We start from the raw sequence: 23,414 nt of genomic DNA on the forward strand, positions 1-23,414 counted from the left end.
GACTGAATTACCTCCCATTCCGGCACGTTTACTGGCGTTGAGGAGTGTGACAGCGCATGCGCAACGCGAATCGACTAACTATGCTCCACTAACCAGCCTGAGATCACGTGACACCAAGTCGCTGATGTAAATTCGTATTCTTAAAGAAAAGAAATCGTATTCACAAACTGTTATAGCATATTGTATTCATAAAGAATAAACTACAATTATAAACTTGAACTTTGTGTTTGTAATTTCTTAAAGCTGTAACATTTTATTTTGAATATCTTGTACTCAAATAAATTATACGCTGTATGAATCATGTTCCCTGTGGTACAAAGCAGTTGATGAGGGTTCCTACTGTAAAGTGCAAAAAAAAAAAAAAAAGTAAAGTGTTCATCTGCTGCCTCAGCTTCTGCAGGCATCACGCAACAGTATTTCAATGTACGGACATTGTTTGAGGTTTTTGTGAAACATGATCTATACATTTTCAAGCATGCAGATTGAGCTGGACATTATTACATCCTTGTCATATACTCCCAAAAATCAACTAAATAAGCAGTCACCCTTTAGGATGGAAGGTATGTAATAAAAGTGGCAGTGAACCCCTAACACTGTAGTTTGTCTGTTTTCCTTCAAGTTGAAATGTTATGAATTATATTAGGGTACCGTACTTTTAATGTTTTGTTCAAATACCTTTTGTACGATTATGTTGAGTTGAAGGAGCATAAATAATATTTAAGTGCTGAGACATAGTCTTTAAAGCTTAATTAATACAGAAACGTTTACTTTGTTTTAGCCTAGATCAGTTAAATTTTGTCAGTGTAATATTCAATGTAGTAGTATTGTATTGTGAAATATGTATTTAAGTGTTGAGACATACAGTCTTTAAGGATTAGTACAGAAATGTTTACTTTGTTTTAGCCTAGATCAGTTAATTTTTGTCAGTGTAATATTCAATGTAGTAGTATTGTATTGTGTAGTGAAATATGTATTTTAAGATTTATTTGAGACTTGTATATAATACCAAGACTGACATATTAGGCATAACGATGTATTTGACATTCTGTGTGAATGCTGATATCGCAGAAAAGCTAAGTGTTTTGAGTGTTGACATTGCACTTAATAAATGTTAATACCTTGTGTTGTATGTTGTCACTTGATCTACTTTTAAAATGAGCAGATATACACTACCGGTCAAAAGTTTTAAAACACTTTTCTCATTTAATGGTTTATGTTTAATGGTTTATGTTATTGTTTATGACTGTAGATTCTCACTGAAAGCATCAAAAATGTGAATGAACACATATGCAATTATGTGGCAAACAACAAATTGTAAAATAACTTTAAATATGTTATATTTTAGATTCCTTAGAGTAGCTGCCCTTTGCTATGATAACTGAAATACAGGTCCTTCTCAAAAAATTAGCATATTGTGATAAAGTTCATTATTTTCCATAATGTCATGATGAAAATTTAACATTCATATATTTTAGATTCATTGCACACTAACTGAAGTATTTCAGGTCTTTTATTGTCTTAATATGGATGATTTTGGCATACAGCTCATGAAAACCCAAAATTCCTATCTCACAAAATTAGCATATTTCATCCGACCAATAAAAGAAAAGTGTTTTTAATACAAAAAACGTCAACCTTCAAATAATCATGTACAGTTATGCACTCAATACTTGGTCGGGAATCCTTTGGCAGAAATTACTGCTTCAATGCGGCGTGGCATGGAGGCAATCAGCCTGTGGCACTGCTGAGGTCTTATGGAGGCCCAGGACGCTTCGATAGCGGCCTTTAGCTCATCCAAAGTGTTGGGTCTTGAGTCTCTCAACGTTCTCTTCACAATATCCCACAGATTCTCTATGGGGTTCCGGTCAGGAGAGTTGGCAGGCCAATTGAGCACAGTGATACCATGGTCAGTAAACCATTTACCAGTGGTTTTGGCACTGTGAGCAGGTGCCAGGTCGTGCTGAAAAATGAAACCTTGATCTCCATAAAGCTTTTCAGCAGATGGAAGCATGAAGTGCTCCAAAATCTCCTGATAGCTAGCTGCATTGACCCTGCCCTTGATAAAACAGTGGACCAACACCAGCAGCTGACACGGCACCCCAGACCATCACTGACTGTGGGTACTTGACACTGGACTTCTGGCATTTTGGCATTTCCTTCTCCCCAGTCTTCCTCCAGACTCTGGCACCTTGATTTCCGAATGACATGCAGAATTTGCTTTCATCCGAAAAAAGTACTTTGGACCACTGAGCAACAGTCCAGTGCTGCTTCTCTGTAGCCCAGGTCAGGCGCTTCTGCTGCTGTTTCTGCTTCAAAAGTGGCTTGACCTGGGGAATGCGGCACCTGTAGCCCATTTCCTGCACACGCCTGTGCACGGTGGCTCTGGATGTTTCTACTCCAGACTCAGTCCACTGCTTCCACAGGTCCCCCAAGGTCTGGAATCGGCCCTTCTCCACAATCTTCCTCAGGGTCCGGTCACCTCTTCTCGTTGTGCAGCGTTTTCTGCCACACCTTTTCCTTCCCACAGACTTCCCACTGAGGTGCCTTGATACAGCACTCTGGGAACAGCCTATTTGTTCAGAAATTTCTTTCTGTGTCTTACCCTCTTGCTTGAGGGTGTCAATAGTGGCCTTCTGGACAGCAGTCAGGTCGGCGGTCTTACCCATGATTGGGGTTTTGAGTGATGAACCAGGCTGGGAGTTTTAAAGGCCTCAGGAATCTTTTGCAGGTGTTTAGAGTTAACTCGTTGATTCAGATGATTAGGTTCATAGCTCGTTTAGAGACCCTTTTAATGATATGCTAATTTTGTGAGATAGGAATTTTGGGTTTTCATGAGCTGTATGCCAAAATCATCCGTATTAAGACAATAAAAGACCTGAAATATTTCAGTTAGTGTGCAATGAATCTAAAATATATGAATGTTAAATTTTCATCATGACATTATGGAAAATAATGAACTTTATCACAATATGCAAATTTTTTGAGAAGGACCGGTATTAACCTCTGGCCATCTCTCAATGAACCTCTGAAAAGTTATTTTAAGACTCTTTGAAAAACTATTTCAGGTGGGCTGATGGAGGGAATGTCAAGGATGCAAAGCGGTAATCTAAGCAAAGGATGGCTATCTTGAAGAATCTAAAATATAAAAATGCTATTTAACACTTTTTGTTTATTACATAATTCCATGTGTGTTCATTCATAGTTTTGTTGCCTTTGGTGAGAACCTAAAATTTAAATAGTCATTCAAATGAAGAGACCCATTAAGTGAGAAACTGTATCTAAAACTTTTGAGCGGTACTATACATTGAAAATAACAGATGACAGACTTGATAAAATAAATACTTTAGAAAAAATGTATTTCACACAATGCAGCCTAAGCAGATAGCAAGAAATGTACCTGGCTCATCGTTTCAAACAGGTCAAAGCAACAACACCCGTTTAATTTCGGAACATACAGATGCTGCCCTCTAGTGGTAAACACATTTGAATAAAAGCATTTTTGAAGGATAGCATCTTAAAGCATGGCTGCAACAAACCAAATTTATATTTTCTTTTCCTTGATTTTTATTTTCCCGATGATGATTTTTAGCTATGTTTTCTGTAAGCTATTTCGCATTCCTTTTTTTATCCATCCATCTATCCCTACTCCGGTACAACATCTCCTATCCACTTCAGGTAAGGTGGGTTGCCCTGGTCAATAGGCAGACTGATGACCTCGGCTACCTCGTAGGGATGGTTAGAGCTGGTGAGAAATACAACCATAGTTAACACATTGTATTGCATAGAACACATGAACACCATCACTTAAAGTTGTACTCTTCGACAGCATGAATGATGTCAGCTAACAGGCCAGATGGAAAGCATAATTATCTTGCTGGATATTAGTGGAGCAACATGTTTGTTATGGTACGATTGAATTTAAAAAAAAAAAAAAAAAAACCTACCGGACATATTCAGCAAGGGCAGGCACTTTGGAACTTCTTGTTTTGATCATCTAAATAGGAGAGATCCAAGGTCAAATAGACTTAATAAAAACATGCTATGTATTGGATTGTGGACACAGCTGTTTAAAAACTTGGCAGGAGTTCAATCAAAATTTTAGCTGTTTCCTGTGCATTTTTCCAAATACCAAAAGGGATATGACAAAGCAAATTTAATAAAAAAAAAAACACCACACATGCAGAAATGTGTTAATGATACAGTGGGTTGCTTTGTTGAGCAGAAAATGTAATTCCCTAACTTTATTGCAATGCAACTTAGCCATTTTATAGCCAAAACAAAAAATGTAGCCAGATGTTCTTCAGACAAAAAAACATACCAGATATATTAAATCATTTTAGCATTTGAAAAGGCTACTCACTATCTGGGGTATACAGGTCCTTCTCAAAATATTAGCATATTGTGATAAAGTTCATTATTTTCCATAATGTTATGATGAAAATTTAACATTCATATATTTTAGATTCATTGCACACTAACTGAAATATTTCATCGTGCACAGGCGTGTGCAGGAAATGGGCTACAGGTGCCGCATTCAAGCCACTTTTGAACCAGAAACAGCGGCAGAAGCGCCTGACCTGGGCTACAGAGAAGCAGCACTGGACTGTTGCTCAGTGGTCCAAAGTACTTTTTTCGGATGAAAGCAAATTCTGCATGTCATTCGGAAATCAAGGTGCCAGAGTCTGGAGGAAGACTGGGGAGAAGGAAATACCAAAATGCCAGAAGTCCAGTGTCAAGTACCCACAGTCAGTGATGGTCTGGGGTGCCGTGTCAGCTGCTGGTGTTGGTCCACTGTGTTTTATCAAGGGCAGGGTCAATGCAGCTAGCTATCAGGAGATTTTGGAGCACTTCATGCTTCCATCTGCTGAAAAGCTTTATGGAGATGAAAATTTCATTTTTCAGCACGACCTGGCACCTGCTCACAGTGCCAAAACCACTGGTAAATGGTTTACTGACCATGTTATCACTGTGCTCAATTGGCCTGCCAACTCTCCTGACCTGAACCCCATAGAGAATCTGTGGGATATTGTGAAGAGAACGTTGAGAGACTCAAGACCCAACACTCTGGATGAGCTAAAGGCCGCTATCGAAGCATCCTGGGCCTCCATAAGACCTCAGCAGTGCCACAGGCTGATTGCCTCCATGCCACGCCGCATTGAAGCAGTCATTTCTGCAAAAGGATTCCTGACCAAGTATTGAGTGCATAACTGTACATGATTATTTTAAGGTTGACGTTTTTTGTATTAAAAACACTTTTCTTTTATTGGTCGGATGGAATATGCTAATTTTGTGAGATAGGAATTTTGGGTTTTCATGAGCTGTATGCCAAAATCATCCGTATTAATAAAAGACCTGAAATATTTCAGTTAGTGTGCAATGAATCTAAAATATATGAAAGTTAAATTTTCATCATTACATTATGGAAAATAATGAACTTTATCACAATATGCTAATATTTTGAGAAGGACCTGTATACACTGCTCAAAAAAATTAATATAACGAAAATTGGAAGTAACTGTAGAACCTGATTTGTGTTTGGATTGTTTTGATCCTGTGAAGCTTCCTGAGTTATCAAAAATATTAGCTTCATCTAAACCTTCAACTTGTATGTTAGACCCAATCCCAACCAAATTATTTAAAGAAGTGTTCCTTCTGATTACCAGCCCCATTTTAGATATGATTAATCTATCCTTAGTTAATGGATATGTATCACAGGCTTTTAAGGTAGCTGTAATTAAACCTTTGCTTAAGAAACCTTAGCTTGATCAAGATGACTTGAAAAATTATAGACCTATATCCAATCTTCCATTCTTATCTAAAATTCTTGAGAAAATAGTTGCTAATCAAATGTGTGAGCATTTACACAGCAATGACCTGTTTGAAGAGTTTCAGTCAGGTTTCAGAGCTCATCATAGCACTGAAACAGCTCTGCTGAAAGTCACTAATGATATTCTTATGGCCTCAGAAAATGGACTTGTGTCTGTACTTGTCCTGTTAGATCTCAGTGCTGCATTTGATACAGTCGATCACAATTTTCTCTTAGAAAGGCTGGAATATGCTGTAGGGATCAGGGGAACAGCGCTAGGCTGGCTTAATTTGTTTGACAGATTCCAGTTTGTTCATGTAAATGATAAATCATCTTTAAACAGGGTTAATTGTGGAGTACCACAGGGTTCAGTCCTTGGGCCAATTCTATTTACTATATATATGCTTCCAATAGGTCAAATTATCAGGCAGTATAGAATACATTTTCACTGTTATGCTGATGATACTCAGCTCTACTTATCCATGAATCCTGATGAGTCCAACCAGTTAGATAGACTAAAAGCATGTCTTGAAGACATAAAAACTTGGGTGACTTTAAATGTTCTGCTTCTAAATTCAGACAAGACAGAAGCTGTCGTCTTTGGACCGGAGTCTTTAAAAAAGAAACTGCTTAGTCAATCACTTAACCTGGATGGCATTAAATTGACCTCCAATAATAAAGCTGATCCAAAATGCTGCAGCAAGAGTTCTGATGAAAATTAAAAAGATAGATCATATTTCCCCTACTTTAGCTTCCCTTCATTGGCTCCCTGTTAAATCCAGAATAGAACTTAAAATTCTCCTCCTCACATATAAAGCCCTTAATGATCTAGCTCCATCATACATCAGAGATCTGATTGTTCCATACGTTCTTAACAGAGTACTTCGTTCTCAGACTGCAGGTTTACTGATGGTTCCTAGAGTCTCTAGAAGTATAATGGGAGGCAGATCCTTTAGTCATCAGGCTCCTCTCCTGTGGAACCAGCTCCCAGCTTTAGTCCGTGAGGCAGACACCCTGTCTACTTTTAAGGCTAGGCTTAAAACTTTCCTTTTTGATAAAGCTTATAGTTAGAGCGGCTTAGGTTTTCCTGAGCTATCTTCCTTATTTTGTACCTCCGTCTTCTTCCCTCCCTGTTAGATGGAGTAAGGGGGAGTCAGGTTTAGCCTAAACCAGCTCAGTTATGGTTGAGGTGCAAACACACCCTCCATTTCTGCTACCTGTATGACCCCCTCTCTTTTCCAATGGTTATGGTCAATCTGACAGAAAGAGGTATCCCAGTCGTTGTGGTTTTTAGCATAACAATGGCCATCAGTGGGCTCTAGATGGACAAACTGTCTACTTTTAAGGCTAGGCTTAAAACTTTCGTTTTTGATAAAGCTTATAGTTAGAGTGGCTTAGGTTATCCTGAGCTATCTCTGTAGTTATGCTGCTATAGGCTTAGGCTGCTGGAGGACATGATGACCACTTTCACCCTCTTCGTTACATTCTCACACTACTCTCTAATTCTGCATTATTTGCTGTTATTTCAGTTTTTAACTTTATGTTCTCCCTCTTTTCTCTTCCTAGAAGCTACACCTGGCCTGACTCTCTGTCTACCTGTGACACCTTTCAGGAGAAGGGCATCGCCCGAGCTTCTGCTGGCAACAACTTAATGCTCACCCTCTACCGATGACCCACATGGCCCTGTCTTTCAGTGTTTAACCCTTTCTCTCTCCTAGACATGGCAATTGACTGAGCTTTTACTGTGACCAACTCTATGTGCTCTCTTTCAGACTATAACTTTGAAAACTGGCTCAAAGTTTATTTGTTCTTTCTTTCTAGGTGAAACGACTAAAGGAGCTACATCCATTAACATTTACTTTTCCTTCCCATAGAAAGTACTCCTGAATCAGTGCTTCTTTGTTCTTTTTGTGTCTCTGGTCTGTTCTCTCAAACCACCAGTCGGTCGTGGCAGATGGCCACTCACACTGAGCCTGGTTCTGCTGGAGGTTTCTTCCTGTTAAAAGGGAGTTTTTCCTCTCCACTGTCGCTACATGCATGCTCAGTATGAGGGATCGCTGCAAAGTCAACGCCAGGGACTGTCCACTGTCTCTACATGCTCATCTGGGAGGAGGGAATGCTGCAAGTCACTGACTGGATGCAATCTGCTGGGTTTCCTTAGACAGAAAAACTTTTTATCCAATTTAAATAAATAACTGAATCTGACTGCACTGTTCAATGATTAGGATTAATTGGAATGTATGTACCTGACTTTGTGAAGTGCCTTGAGAAAACATGTGTTGTGAATTGGCGCTATATAAATAAACTGAATTGAATTGAACGCTTTGAAAACACATCAGGCTATTCCAATTAACTAAAATGTTACTGCAGCAACTCAAAATGGTTCTCAGTAGTTTGTACCATGTGCTTGTATACATCCTTGACAGCATAGAGGCATGCTCCTTATGAGATGTGGATGGTGTCCTGGGGTATCTTCTCCCAGCTTCTGACCAGGGCATCACTGAGCTCCTGAACAGTCTGAGGTTTATCCTGTAAAGATCTGTAAGTCCCTCCATAGATATGCCTCCCCAGACCAACACTGACTCACCACTAAACTGATCGCACTTAACAATGTTGCAGTCAGCATAATGTTCACTGTAGCTTCTCCAGACCCTTTCACGTCGGTCACATGAGCTAAGGATGAACCTGCTCTCATCTGTGAAAAGAACAGGGCACCAGTGCCAAACCAGCTAATTTTGGTGTTCTCTGGAATATGCCAGTCAAGGTCCATGGTGCTGGGCAGTGAGCACAGGGCCTACTAGAGGATGTTAGGCTCTCATAAAGTCCCTTGTCTAGAGTCACTGCCTGTCTTCTGGAATCTCCTTCGTGCTCTTGAGACTGTGCTGGGTAACACAGCAAATCTTCAGACAATGGCATGTATAGATGTGCCATCTTGGTTGAGTTGGACTGCCTATGCAACCTCTTTAGGGTCCTAGTGTTGCCTCATGCTAACAGCAGTGACACTGGCGAACAAATATCTGCCACCTCCACCTGCAAAACCATTCCTGTTTTGGGGGTAATTTCATTGTTTCCCCTTTAGTGGACCCGTTGTTAATTTCATTAACACCAAAACAGCTGACACTGATGAACGAACCCCTTTATCAAACTGGCCAGATCAGTGTTGCAGAAGTTTAACTGACTTGATATTATACTCTCATTTAAAAGTGTTCCTTTTATTGTTTTTAGCAGTGTACATAGATGTTGAATATTGTTTTAAATAGCAGGTTATATTGTCATCATGACACTAGACAAAATTATGCATCTTTTCCTGCTACCTTGAAAATTTTATGTAGGCACTGAGGCACTAATGTAGGCACTGAAGTGGATTAAAAATATGTGTCTTAGAAATGACATCCTCCAGGTGCTATAAAAATCCTACAAACACTAAATAGTAAAAAAGTAAAAGAAAATAAAGGTTACAACACATCTGCTGTCAGAAATTCTGTACTAAATGTCAGGTAAAAGTGAGGTGAAAAAGTCTAAGATACTAATTTTGAAAGAGTCATATGCCACAAAAACAACCTTGAAGCAGTAAACGTGTTTTAATAATTCCTCATTTCTGCAATCAATTAAATTTAGTATGACATATGCCTAATAACCTGCTATTAAAATGTATAGTCTAATGTAAAGAGTTTTGTTCATGACTTGTGAAGCTCTAAAGTTTCAAAACCTAGAGGATAGTGTTTTAGTCTTGTTTAGATAATCTACTAAAGTATGTAATTAGTCTTAATATGATAAGTGGATTTCGTATCTTCATATTTTACATTACTATTTTATTTCCACAAAACCTGTGTATGTAGCAAATATTTTATGTGACGATAGAAGTGTATAAAAAAAACAATGTGTATTCAATAAGCTGCAGGTTAAATCAAAGTGTCGATGTTTATGAAGAATGAATCAGAACTCACCAGAAGCACTTCGTTATCCTCTTCGATCTTACCCTGCCACTCATATCTGAACAAAAAAGGAAAAGATTGTTCTTTTTTTTCCACTATTTCCATTTTAGAATGCCAGGATAATTCTGAGCTTGAATAATTTTGTTTGGATCAACAGGAAAGAAAAGTATCTTAAGAAAAGCTGAATAACAGCTAGGTCAAATCTTACACTGATTTAATTGCTGGGACAATGTTCACACAAGCAGCCAGTTTCCTTTCCACAATGCCCCTGCGGGATGAAAGAAAACAATTACAAGGCACATAAGTGTACACACGAATGGGCGCGGTGCTGGTGATGTAGGGGTTAAGCGCGCGACCATTTGCAGAGGCTATAGTCCTCGATGCGGCTCTCCCGAATTCGAGTCCCAGACCCTGCGACCTTTGCCTCCCCGTCTCTTTGCACTCTTTCCTGTCTACCTATTGTTGAAAAAGGAAAAATAAACGCCTCTAGTGCTGCAAAAAAACCAAAAAAAAAAAAACAAAGTGTACACATGAATATGTATAATACTTATCATTATATATAAATGGTAGGGATGCACCGATTAATCGGGCAGCCAATCGATCAGCCTCAATTTCCTTAATTCTGGGAGATGGGTGATCGGCTGATACATGTGAAACTGATCTTTCCCACCGATTTTATTTACTTGTCTAACCTATTTTGTAAGTTATGTTTCTTTTTAAAAAGGAGAAAAATGAAAGACTAAAGGAATTGCAATGCTCTAAACGTTTCATTTATATTTGAGAGCACCACCTCACGTGCAGTTAAAACAAGTTTGTATTGTTCAATGTTTTTGAATAACATAAGATTGGAATTTTAAAACTATATTGTAACCTTATAACACCTGACAGTGTCAGTTATTAAAAAATCTGTATCGGCCAAAATTGGAATTGGCAGGTCGGGCTTTTTAAAGGTTGGTAATTTGAGATCGGCCAGAAAAGCGCAACCGTTGCACCCCTAATAAATGGTCAAGAGTGCTACATGTTGTCAACTTCATGACTAAAATCTGAAATCTTATTCTTTCATAGTGACTTAGTATGCTGTAATCTGACTTAAAAAGCTTTTAGATCTTATAAAAACATAAATAAAAGGTAAACTGCCGAGGGACGTTTTATAAGTTAATTATTTAAAGAGCTATTGTGTAATTATTAAACTATACATTTAGAGCATAGCATCACCTAGCCAAATCTTTAGCAACAGTGTCATTTGGACAGGTGACAAAAGCTGCAGAGTGAGTTCCTGACATGTACGTCTCAGATGCCATAGAGAACGCTCGCAATCCAACAGTCCTCAGCAGCTGGAACATAAACACACTCAGGAGCACCGTCTGAAATGGATAAAGACAAAGAGCAAGAATATGTTGGAAATGTGCCACAAATCCTTTTAAGGCAAGACTTTATGGAATTTGTTAAAAGCAGATGTTTCTAATATTAAAAAAGTGTAACCAGATTAGATGCATAGATACTGCTTTGAATAAGTATTTGCCCCCTTACAGATTTCGGCTTCAGATTATCATCCTACAACCTAACTGCAGTGCGCTTGAGTTTAACATCACAAACTTTCAAGACTTTCAATCATTAAGTTCTCCGGACCCTGATGCAACAAAACAGTATCAAAGCATCACAATGCCACCTCTGTGTTTGGTTGTAATTATGGTGTTCTTTAAAAACCAAAGGTTATTTTACACTAGATGTTACAAACACCCTCAAAAAAGTTCCACGTTTGTTAGTCCACACAACATTTTCCCAACAATCTTGGGGATCATCAAGATGTGTTTTTGGAAATGTGTCTCTATGTTCTTTTTTGTTCAACAATGAGGCCGGTCTCTTTCTTATTGCTGAATAATGAACCATGTTTGAGGCAAGTGAGACTGGCAGTGTTTTAGATATTGTTCAGGGTTGTTTTTTTTAACTTCCTGGATGTTTTCGAACATGTTCTATAAAAGCAACTTCTAAATTCTAAGGGTTCATTCCCGACATAAGTCACATAAAGCTGGTATGGTTTGGAAAGCTTTTTTTACCACGATATATGAAATCATGAGGATCTAAATCATTTCACTGTGGCAAAAAAAAAAAAAAAAAAAAAAAGGAAAAACAGAAGAATTCGGGTTAGAAATACGTTTTCAGAGCACTGCATAACGTAATTCATCCTTGCAGGCGGTCAACGCTATTGTAAATCAAATTCACTCACCAAGATCAGAGCTTTTAAGGATCCACTCTGGAATGTCTCTGCACCGGGAACTCCAATGCGCATTGCCTGCGATATAACACGGTATTCACATTTATAGGTTTACTATTTTATAGCCTTGTTTTTTTTTTTTACTTACTTTCTTAAACCGATTTGTGTCGGACAGTGCTAAAAACATATCAAAAATGGAATGCTAATCTACGGGGTTGAAAACGTTCATCTTCAACGACGTGTTATTTGTTTACCCTTAACGCTTCAAAAGGATTAAGGTAGCTGTACAAGCCTCATAAAATACATTAACAGTGCACCAATTTCAGAGATAATAGCGTTACATTTTCACCTAAAATCCGTGGTTAATGATTTAAATGTGACACGCATGCGCAAACAGTAAACTTCACAGTTAGGCACAAAGCACTGACGGCGACAAGGAAAAGAAAAACTATAGAACGACGTAACACCGAATTTATAACTTATTGAAAAAGAGCAGTTTTTTTCCCTTTGTTTCTTGTGCAATTTCACCTTACGAAAGTGCCACTCTCCCGTTTTCTCCTTGCCGCAAATTGTGACAGTTCTATGTTTATAAAACCGTCGTAAATCAGCATTTTTCTTCTTCTTTAGTTTTAGACGGCAGCTTGCATCCGTTCTGTTGCATTACCGCCATCTTGAGACGGAACCCCGTGCCTACATTTCAAATTCAAATAAATAACTTAGTCATCTCTGAAAACCACTTTACCTACCCTCCTCTTCTCCACACCTTAGGATATCTGTAGATGATGGACATCCCTACTTGTTTAGCCTTCTGAGCATATTTATCCTATTATTATACCTCCTACATCTAATCAATACACGTTCCACTCCTGTCCATTTAAATTAACCCCATAACATGTTTTGTCTTACTTTTTAAGCACGTTTAAATATGGTTTATCCATATTTGTTTTTATTAATAATATTAATATTATTGAAAGGTTTAGCACTTCTTTTGTGTCATTCTGTTAGGTATAATGATAATACAAACAACACTATTTGGGATTAATAAATAAGCAACTGTTTGGCTTTGAAGGTATTTCATTAAATATAGAATCTGGGAATCATAATACAATAAATGACACATTTTAAACAATATTAACCTATAAAATATATATTAATGATGTCACACTAATGGTAAATTACCATATAGAAAAGCTTCTGAAGCTCTTTTTTCTGTTAATTATGATGATATTTTTGTACAGCTACTGGAAACACAGCATTTAAGGTTAGCTATTACAACTGACAAATAATAAACATTTCTAATACAGAAATGTGGGTCTGCTAAAAGAGTTCTATTTTTCAAAAGGAACTTTAAGTCTGACAAATGAGCCTTATTGGACACATATTCTAACTTATTGAATATGACTGCAACACAATGAAAAACGGACATGATGAAGTAAGGACAGAAGGAAGGAAGAAAGGAAGAATACAAGGTAAAGAAATGACCCTAGAAAGCAATGTAGGAAGGAAGAAGGACACTAGAAGGCAACAAAGGTCAGAAGGAAGGGAGGAATGGCATAAGAAAAGAAACAAGAAAAAACATACACACATGGACAGAATTGTTGGTACCCCTCAGTTAATAAAAGAAAAACCCACAATGGTCACAGAAATAACTTGAATCTGACAAAGGTAATAATGAATAAAAATCTATGAAATTGAACAAATGAAAGTCAGACATTGCTTTTCAAACATGTTTCAACAGAATGATTTAAAAAAATAAACTCATGAAACAGGCCTGGACAAAAATGATGGTACCCCTGAAAATAATGTGACCAAAGGGACATGTTAAATCAAGGTGAGTCCATTAATTAGCATCACAGGTGTCTACATTCTTGTAATCAGTCAGTGGGCCTATATATAGGGCTACAGGTAGTCACTGTGCTGTTTGGTGACATGGTGTGTACCACACTCAACATGGACCAGAGGAAGCGAAGGAAAGAGTCTCAGGAGCTTAGAAAGAAAATTATAGACAAGCATATTAAAGGTAAAGGTTATAATACCACCTCCAAGCAGCTTCATGACCACAGTTGCACATAATATTCAGAAATTTAAGATCCATGGGACTGTAGCCAACCTCCCTGAACGTGGCCGCAGGAGGAAAACTGATGACAAAACAAAGAGACGGATAATACGAACGGTAACAAAAGAGCCTAGAAAAACTTTTAAAGAGATTAAAGGTGAACTTCAAGCTCAAGGAACATCAGTGTCAGATTGCACCATCCGATGTTGTTTGAGGCAAAGTGGACTTAATGGGAGACGACCAAGGAGAACACCATTGTGTTTAACAAATTATAAAAAAGCCAGACTGGAATTTGCCAAACTATATGTTGACAAGCCACAAAGCTTCTGGGAGAATGTCCTATGGACAGATGAGACAAAAATCTAACTTTTTGGCAAGGCACATCAGCTTTATGTTCGCAGACGGAAAAATGAAGCATATGAAGAAAAGAACACTGTCCCTACTGTGAAACATGGAGGAGGCTCTGTTATGTTCTGGGGCTGCTTTGCTGCATCTGGCACAGGGTGTCTTGAATCTGTGCAGGTATAATGAAATCTCAAGACTATCAAGGGACTCTAGAGAGAAATGTGCTGCCCAGTGTCAGAAAGCTTGGGCTCAGTTGCAGGTCATGGGACTTGCAACAGGATAATGACCCAAAACACACAGCTAAAAACACCCAAGAATGGCTAAGAGGAAAACATTGGACTATTCTGAAGTGGCCTTCTATGAGCCCTGACCTAAATCCTATTGAGCATCTTTGGAAGGAGCTGAAACATGCCGTCTGGAAAAGGCACGCTTCAAACCTGATACAACTGGAGCAGTTTCCTCATGAGGAGTGGGCCAAAATACCTGCTGAGAGGTGCAGAAGTCTCCTTGACAGATATAGGAATCGTTTGATTGCAGTGATCGCCTCAAAAGGTTGTGCAACAAAATATTAAGTTAAGGGTACCATCATTTTTGTCCAGGCCTGTTTCATGAGTTTATTTTTTAAAATAATTCTGTTGAAGCATGTTTGAAAAACAATGTCTGACTTTCATTTGTTCATTTTCATAGAATTTTTATTCATTATTACCTTGGTCATATTCAAGTTATTTCTGTGATCATTGTGGGTTTTTCTTTCATTAACCGAGGGGTACAATTTTGTCCACGTGTGTAAGAAAGGAAAAGAGGAAGAACACAAGGAAGAAAGGAAAAAATAAAACAAGAAAGCAAGTACATAAGGAAGAGTTGAGGAGCAAAGGAACAATGTAAATAGGACACAATGAAGGAAAAATGTACACAAGGATGGGATGATGGCACAAGAAGGATGAAAAAAGAACACAAGGAAAGAAAGACACAGGCCAGGAAGTAGAGATGAAGGACCTGCGTTAGCGCTCTTTCCTGCCACTGAAGGAGCTGCTCAGCTTCTCTACAGTCCGGTGCAGTGGGTGAGAGGTTATGTCCATGATGGATGTGAGCTTCGTTAACATCCTCCTCTCACAGATTGCTTCCACAGAGTCAAGTGGGCAGCCCAGGACAGAGCTGGCCCTCCTAACCATCTTGTTCAGTCTCCTCCTGTCCTCCTCTGTGCTACCTGGGGTACAGCAGACCACAGCATAGAGGATGGCAGGGGGCTACTACAGACCCATAAAAAGTCCTGAGCAAAGAATTTGTGCTCTTTAGGTGCTACTAACCACTCAAAGTGCTTTACATTAGAGCCACATTTACTCACTCAGTTGTACTCACAAACATGAACAAATTCACATAGATCGGTAGGCAACTTGGGGTAAAGTGCCTTGCCTATAGGTGTACATCGACGTGTGGAAGATGACTACTCTACCCACTAAGCTACCATCACCCACTGGACATAAAGAAGAGAGATACAACACAGTGACATTTAGGGTGAACATACTTAAAGCAGACATTTATTGTAAATTGCCATGGAGAATTTAATGCATACAAATAACTAACCCCAAGTGCCATAGCAGTGGACAGCCACAGGATGGCAGGTTTTACTCAAAAAACAAGATTTTTCATTATGCCCTTTATGGTAGCTTGTTTACATTAATTACATGCATAAAGATACAGTCAATATGTATCTGTTTGCAGAGTTCCATAATGCCATGAGCTGGAGATGTTTTATTTGTAATTTGGATATATGTATGGCTCCTGCACCTACAACTGACAGCTTTAGCAAAGTCACCCACACAACCTTGTCTTTTGCTTCATCCTTGATTAAAGAATAAGACAAGCACTGGACCTACACAAGTATTTACACACACCCTCACACATGCACAAACATTTCACATGGACATTTAGAACAAGACAGGCTGATCTACAGCTGATGTGAGAACTCAACCAGGAACTCCTGGACACACATGAAGACAAAGTGTGAAGCATTAGATGAGTCGTCAGGCTTTCGCAATAGCTATGAGTGGCGTTGGTGGTGGTGGTGAAGATGGTGGGTGGAAGGGTGGGGTAGATTTGTTCCCATGGAAACTGTGCAGTCAGCACATCTGTACTGCTTATACGCTGTCCTCTCTTATTGGAGTCCAATGGCCTCTCGCCATTTCAGCTGGACATGTCAGCATGTTCTCACATGCAAAAGAAGAGAGAATGGAACTGCAAATCTATGCAAATATTTGTCAAGAAAATATCCCCACATTGGTGCTTTGAATTCAGAGGATGTTATTTAACAAATTTTAAGCATGCCTGTGTGCATATATTACAGAAACAAGGCACTCGAACATTTAGCGACGGATACTGGGAATCTGCTGAGACCACTCTGTTTCTCCACCAGATTTTCTCTCATTTTGCTCCTGTCCATCTCCTTCTTTTCGTCTGTCGTTTGCCCCTTCTCCCTGAAAGCATGAGGAGAATCAATATGTTTTCAATTTGCAGCAGAGCCTTCCTCCTCTGCATTCTAATAAGGCTTGACTAGCCCTTTAACGTCCGGAGAGATGGAGGAAGAAACAGAGGAAGAGAGAAAGGGACAACTAGGTGAAGCCAGACTTCAGCTAAAGGACATTGCAGCTAAGATGTCAACTTTAAAATCAATGCGGTATGCCTTTCATGAACATCTCCTTCTAGTTTCACTACAGGCCACTGTTCCTCCTGCAATGAAGCAGAAATCTCATTGTCACAGCTGCACTTTCCACCTTGTAGTTAACTCAGTGCAGTCTCTTCTCATTTCTTTTTTCTTTAAATTTCCCAAAAGTAAAATGTTTGTTTATGTTGTAATATCCTGCACTGAGCATTGGCAAACTTCAACACAAATTATTCAGTTGTAGTAAGTCAATCAGTGATGACCAGCAATGATTTGAGATCTGACTTAAATCTGAAAAAAAGATTAATTGTGAAATGTGTAAATGTGTCATAGAAATTACAAAATGAGTTGGAAGCCGTGTGCTAAATACATGTTTAAAAGCTTTGTTGTCATGTCTAAACAGTACACACGTTACTGCTGTGAGGTCAGCGAAAAATTATAAAATAAAGAACAAGGTGAAATGTAGTGAAGTAGGAATTTCTAATTAGTTACAACAAGAAGTGATTTCATTTTAAAGAATCAGAAATGTCTTTGTAAGGATATGATGAGGGCAATGTGTGGTCTAGAGGTAGACTGTGCACCCCATATACAAAGGCTCGAAGCAGTCATCCGGGGTTAGATTCCTGACCTTGGGACCTTTGCTGCATGTCTTCAACCCTTTCTCTCTCTGCCCATTTCCTGTCTGAATACTGCAAAAAAAGGCTACTAATGCCACAAAAAAACCTAAGAAAAAGAATAATATGATAGATAGTTTTTTTTTTTTACTGTTTTTTTATATGAAGCCAAGTTATTTATCACAAACATCTGTTTGAAAGACATCCTTGTGGTCAATATTTTAATGCTACAGCTAACATAAACAGGATGTTATGAATTATGAATAGCCCATAGTTTGTTAACAAAACCCCTGGCTAAATTACCTATGGCCATGAACTTTGGGTCATGACTGAAAGAACGAGATCACGGATACAAGCGGCTGAAATGAGTTTCCTCCGTAGGGTGGCCGGGCACTCCCTTAGAGATAGGGTGAGGAGCTCGGCCATCCGGGAGGGGCTCGGAGTAGAGCCGCTGCTCCTCCACATCGAGAGGACCCAGTTGAGGTGGCTCGGGTATGCCTCCTGGACGCCTTCCTCGGGAGGTGTTCCAGGCACGTCCCACCGGGGGGAGGCCCAGGGGACGGCCCAGGACACGCTGGAGGGACTATGTCTCTCGGCTGGCCTGGGAACGCCTTGGGCTCCCCCTGGAGGAACTGGAGGAGGTGTCTGGGGAGAGGGACGTCTGGGCGCCTCTGCTGAGTCTGCTGTCCCCACGACCTGGTCCCGGATATAGCGGAAGACAACGACGACGATGACCCCTGGCTAAAAATATAGATGGACTTTAAATCTGCAGATAACTCCATTTTCTGCTGTTAAGAAACATTAGAGAGAACCAATATACACTCTATATATTGTTACAACAAACAACCATTTGTAAACAAAATTTGAAAGAACAACATTAATGCTTTACCTAAAATATCTTCACCTACCAGCTCACTTTCACCCCTTTTTACATAAAATAAATACCGTTCATGATGGTTCAAGTCCCATGCAGACCTCGAGTCCGAATCAAATCATGACTCTTTAGAGCATGAGTTTATGTCAAGTCTGACATTTTTGTTTTGACAATTTAAGTGCGATTGAAGTGTAAGTCAGAGACACAAAGCCCCACCTCTGGTTATAATTCAAACATTCATTACTCAGAAAACGTTTATGTGCATTATTTATCATAGTTTACGCATTCAAATAACTCAGGCAGAGGCACCAGATGAAAAATAGCATGTGCACACAAATTTACAAGGAACAAAGACCAACTTGACATGTGGATTGTACAGGATTTGAACACATGACCCTACTGATGTGAAGCACCAGTGTTAACAACTACACCATCATGCAGCACTGCAATTATCAGCAACCTTCAAATTGGTATCTTTCATAAAAGGCTTTCAGCTGCCGCAGTTGAATTATGCAATGCTTAATGCATTGTCCAGGTCAGTTTATACCAAACTAGCGTGTTCTTTTCTAGTTTAAAACTAAAAGGGATACTGTAGAGCAAATTAGTACAGTAGTTGAAAAAGTTAAGCACTGACTATCAAAATACATGCTCAATCGGACACTCAAAAACTATTAGTTGGTGGTTTTAGAAATACAATATTAATCCTATTTATGGGCAAACAAGGCTTTACCAGAGCTTGTAACGAAATGCCGTAGTTAATGGGGAACAGTTATATGGGCCTCAATATTGCCTAGTACTCATAATATTTCAATTTCAATAGGGCAAATAAAGTTGTCCTAATTAACTTAGACATATTGTATCTGATACACTCTGAGTCATTCGCCTCTTTTAATAACACCCCTGGCAAAGTTTAAATTATATATTAGTAAGGAAGACCAAAATGTCAGATACCATAAACCAGCAATCATCCACAGGCAGGTGTAAACTTCTGACATCGAGGTATGCTTGTAATTTTTTGAATTGAGTGTTAGGCACAAGTGCTTGCTGAAGGGAAGTAGGGTTAGGGTTAGGGGTTAGGGTTATAAATATATACAATCAAAACAACACAATACATTATGCCATCTGTTGTCTTTGGTCCTGAGTAAAAGAGGCTTGCACTTCTGTCGTTCAATAAACAGATGGGGAAAGAGATTTTTATTTTTTTCATTTTCTCAAACATCACAGCTAAAAATGAGAAGTGGGGCAAACTTAATTTAAACTGATGACAAAAACTGGTAGAGGGCTACATGAAGCTTCTTAAAGAAGTAATTTCAGCTAAAAGGTTCATGACTGGCTATGAGGGGCTAGGGATGTCCTAATGGGAACTGAAAGAATAGAGCTGGTGCATTTAAAACATAATCCAGCTAAAATGCTGTTCCAGTTTTACTACAGATAATGAAAACAAAGCAGGCCTAATTACATATTTCCCACTATGGGCCTACTTCTAAACCTTAAAACTGTGCAGATGTACCCTACAGAACAGGCACGTCATCAAAAATATACAGTATTTAAAAAAACTAAGTCAATATTAAATTAAAAAACGGTTTTATTTGTTTTTATCTCCAGCAAGACGCCCTTTACATCTGCTTTAAGAAGGAGTTTCTTATCATTTCAAGTAATAAATTACCCATTTATTCACTTTAATGTATGGAATAATGTTAATTTGGTCTTTACATAATCAAACCTGTGCAGTTATGTTTCATACACTCCTCCACTTCCAGTATTAATAATATACCAAACTGCAATCTCTATCAGCATAACTTTTACTTTGCTAGTGGCACTGAAGCAGCAGGTAACGCAGAGTCATTCATCCAAACTTTAGATTCCTGATGAAAGCATGAGGAACTGGGCACCCTTGTTCATTCTCACACATCAAGAGGCTGAGAAAAAATGAAAGTATTTGTGTGAAACAAGACAAAAAAAGATATAACAGAAATGTGACAAAAAAGAATTACAAGTAGTGTGAAGAGAGAGAACAAATACAAAAGAAAGTAGTATAACAGAAATTAGCAGAGGTGACCTAAATTAGACATGCACAAACAAGACTCCTGTATGAGAATGTGTTTGAAACAGCTGTTGAAATACTCATAGACTTCCATAAATTAAGCCACTCTAAATCTAAAATGCAAAGCATCTGCTCTTGCTGAACCCTCTTTTCCATTACCTACATCCACATTACCCTTTGAAATGCCACTTAGGCCTAAAGTCTGTTCTCTCTCACTTTCAACCATAGTGCTGCATGGATCAACTGCCATTAATGCTCATTCTCCCAGCTATGCATAATACCATACACCAACCAAAAAGGCATTCGTGTTTCAGAGCACCCAAAACTGTAAATTAGAGCATAAGAACAAAGTAAAAGAAAACATCAATTTATCATTTTTAAGAAAATATGGAGAAAAAAAAATAAGAATGAGAATGTGTGAGCTGTATAGTAACACACATCTCCAAAGTAATTTGTTGATGGTCACTACAAAACCAGATGGCATTGTGTGCCAGCTGGAAATCATCTTCAAAATTGATCAGTGAATTAATTAATGTATGTCCAATGGGTAAACAGATATAGCAAAAAGTAAACTTTGGCTGCCATGGTACATTCCAAACACTAGAGATCCAGGGACATGTTTTTTTATTTTATTTGCTATCTAAGATTGGCCAATCCAGTTCTTAATTTAGGCTGGATACATAAATTGAAAACAAAACTGTTTCAGGCCATAGGTTTCTTTCAAATATGGCACTAGAAATATGTTGAAAGTCAGGCTTGGTTAGCCCATTTGACCTACCCAATCACCTTTCATCCATGGTTAGACATCAATAGATTTTTCAACCTTTTTTACACTCTTTTGGTAGAAGGCAATGTTTTCTTTCTTTTATGCCTTGTCAACAAAACCTTGCTCAATGTTTTATGACAAGAAACAATAATTACGTTCATTTAACCAGTTGATTCTAGTTTTTTACTCAACTACTGTCTCTGTTAGAAAATGTTTTGCAGTATGCGTTACCAAAAGGGATCATAAGCCAGTTGTGTAATTGGTCAGAGCTGTTACCTACTGTCATACCCTACAGTGACGCACTTTAGCATACCTTTCTCTCTTTCTCTCCATCTCACACACACACACACACACACACACACACACACACACACACACAATTGCTTTTCAAAAAACAGTTGGGTCTGTTGATCAATTTTAATCAAAATTGACTATTGTCAAATTTTGTCATTCACGATAGTTCTTCCCACGTTGTCTTGCCAATAAGGATATTGCCTTCGTTGTTGATAAAAGTCTCTGGCCAGATCGAGCTAAGCAAAAAGACGTGTAGTACTCTAGTTTTTATTCAGATTTGTTTTTGTTTTTCTTCTTTTACTTTACAGTACTTTTAACCTGTACTGGTAGTACAGTATTTTTATTTGTCTATTTTCTGGGCTTACAGTGTTGGGACATGTTTTGTTTTGATTGTCTATGTTGACTAATTTTGGTTATATGAAGAGAAATAAATCATATTTTCAATAGTCTGCAGCACTGATTTTGTGTTGGTTTGGTGAATTTACCATGTTGTATATTTCCTTGTGAACTTTGCTTTCACTAGGACATTGCTATACTGCGCATCAATACAGTATTCAATTACAGTTTTTTATGATTGCTTAAGCACCATTTTGAAAACAGGACTCAGAATTTCAAAACACTACACACAATTAGCACAATCACACACAAAATATTCAATTCAATTAAATTCAAAAATACTTTATTATATATATGTGGGCAGGAAGGATCTCCTGTAGCGGTCTGTCTTATAGTAGGTCTGAAGAAGCCTCTGACTGAAGACACTCTGTTGTTGTAGGACAGTCTCATGAAGAGGATGCTCAGGGTTCTCCATAATGTTCTTCATTTTATGAAGAATGCTTCAAAGGTTCCAGAGGAGTCCCCAGAACAGAGCCAGCTTTCTTTATCAGCTTGATGAGCTTTTTTAAGTCCCTCTGACGCTGCTACCCAAGCAGATGATGGCAGAAGAGATCACACTTTCCACAACAGACTTATAGAAGATATGCAGCATCTTGCTGCAAACATCCTGCATGCAGAACACCTCAGATCCTGTGCAAAATGAAACACTCTTGTAAAAATTATATACAAATTTATAAAAACCATATTATGTAACCATATAAAACACACACATTTCATGAGACCTAATTCTGTTTGAACCAATTACATACTGCTGTGTTTAACTTAAAACACTTTCAGTAATTCTACCTCCCAGTGATTAGATTACTGTAAGCGAAAGTTTTATGTTACTTTCAGAATCTTCAGAATGTTTTAAGAGAAAGTGTTGTTCTTTGAATATCGATATAGATATTAACCATTTGAATTGGTATTTTAAAGAAGTTCTGTATGACATTCAGCCCTCAGTATGATGCAGGCTACAGGTTAGACCAGAAATCTAAACTGGACAAGAATAATGTGTGTTATGTCACGGGGATGCTGCTTTTTTTGTTGTTTTGTTTTTTACTGAAAAATGTCATTAAATCAGAAAACTGGTAGAAAATAATTTGTATTTGGTGGATTGACTGTGTTTCTCTTGAACTGACAGGATTTGATCAAGAGACTTTTAAAATGTAATTGCAAAAGAGAATGCATTGCACAGGGCAGAATGTGTTCACAGGAGTCAGCCACAACAATGCAGTAACAATATCATGATTAAGGGATTTGCTGTGCCTCTTTTCTCATCTCTGGCCATCAGTAACCAGAGTGCAGCAGGGACTTCAGGCTGTGGCTGGATGAGAGGAGAGAAGGAGGAGTCAAGCAGAATGTTAAACATGTCCTTTAGACCCTGGAGGAAGAGGAACACAAGCCAATATGGAGATGATTCTCCCTCTC

At 38.4% G+C, this 23,414-nt stretch overlaps 1 protein-coding gene across 3 annotated transcripts; it reads right to left on the minus strand.

Annotated features, from left to right (window-relative positions):
• Positions 1 to 3,339: 3,339 nt before the first annotated feature.
• LOC124868582 (protein CutA homolog) lies at positions 3,340 to 12,576 on the minus strand. 3 transcript variants are annotated; one of them, XM_047366002.1, is made up of 7 exons: positions 12,485 to 12,576; positions 11,969 to 12,034; positions 10,957 to 11,105; positions 9,950 to 10,009; positions 9,754 to 9,799; positions 3,945 to 3,994; positions 3,340 to 3,742 (listed from the first exon to the last, which is right to left on the minus strand). In XM_047366002.1, the coding sequence occupies exons 2-7, from the start codon at positions 12,029 to 12,031 to the stop codon at positions 3,643 to 3,645; spliced, it is 468 nt and encodes a 155-aa protein (XP_047221958.1). In that variant the 5' UTR covers positions 12,032 to 12,034; positions 12,485 to 12,576; the 3' UTR covers positions 3,340 to 3,642. The 3 variants fall into 3 exon arrangements, with proteins under 3 accessions (XP_047221958.1, XP_047221959.1, XP_047221957.1); XM_047366003.1 differs by lacking the exon at positions 12,485 to 12,576 and adding an exon at positions 12,306 to 12,477; XM_047366001.1 differs by lacking the exon at positions 12,485 to 12,576 and adding an exon at positions 12,105 to 12,299.
• Between the last annotated feature and the right edge of the window lie 10,838 nt (positions 12,577 to 23,414).

This window comes from Girardinichthys multiradiatus, chromosome 5, assembly GCF_021462225.1.
Source record: "Girardinichthys multiradiatus isolate DD_20200921_A chromosome 5, DD_fGirMul_XY1, whole genome shotgun sequence".
NCBI classification, from domain to species: Eukaryota; Metazoa; Chordata; class Actinopteri; order Cyprinodontiformes; family Goodeidae; genus Girardinichthys; species Girardinichthys multiradiatus.

Excerpts from the sequence above, each read along its gene's own strand:
- LOC124868582 (XM_047366001.1), bottom strand. The coding sequence starts at position 12,143 with ATGTTTTTAGCACTGTCCGACACAAATCGGTTTAAGAAA. Across the intron at positions 10,010-10,956 it reads GTTGCTAAAGATTTGGCTAG|GGGCATTGTGGAAAGGAAAC; the intron begins GTGATGCTATGC and ends TTCATCCCGCAG. Across the intron at positions 3,743-3,944 it reads GCCCTTGCTGAATATGTCCG|CTCTAACCATCCCTACGAGG; the intron begins GTAGGTTTTTTT and ends ATTTCTCACCAG.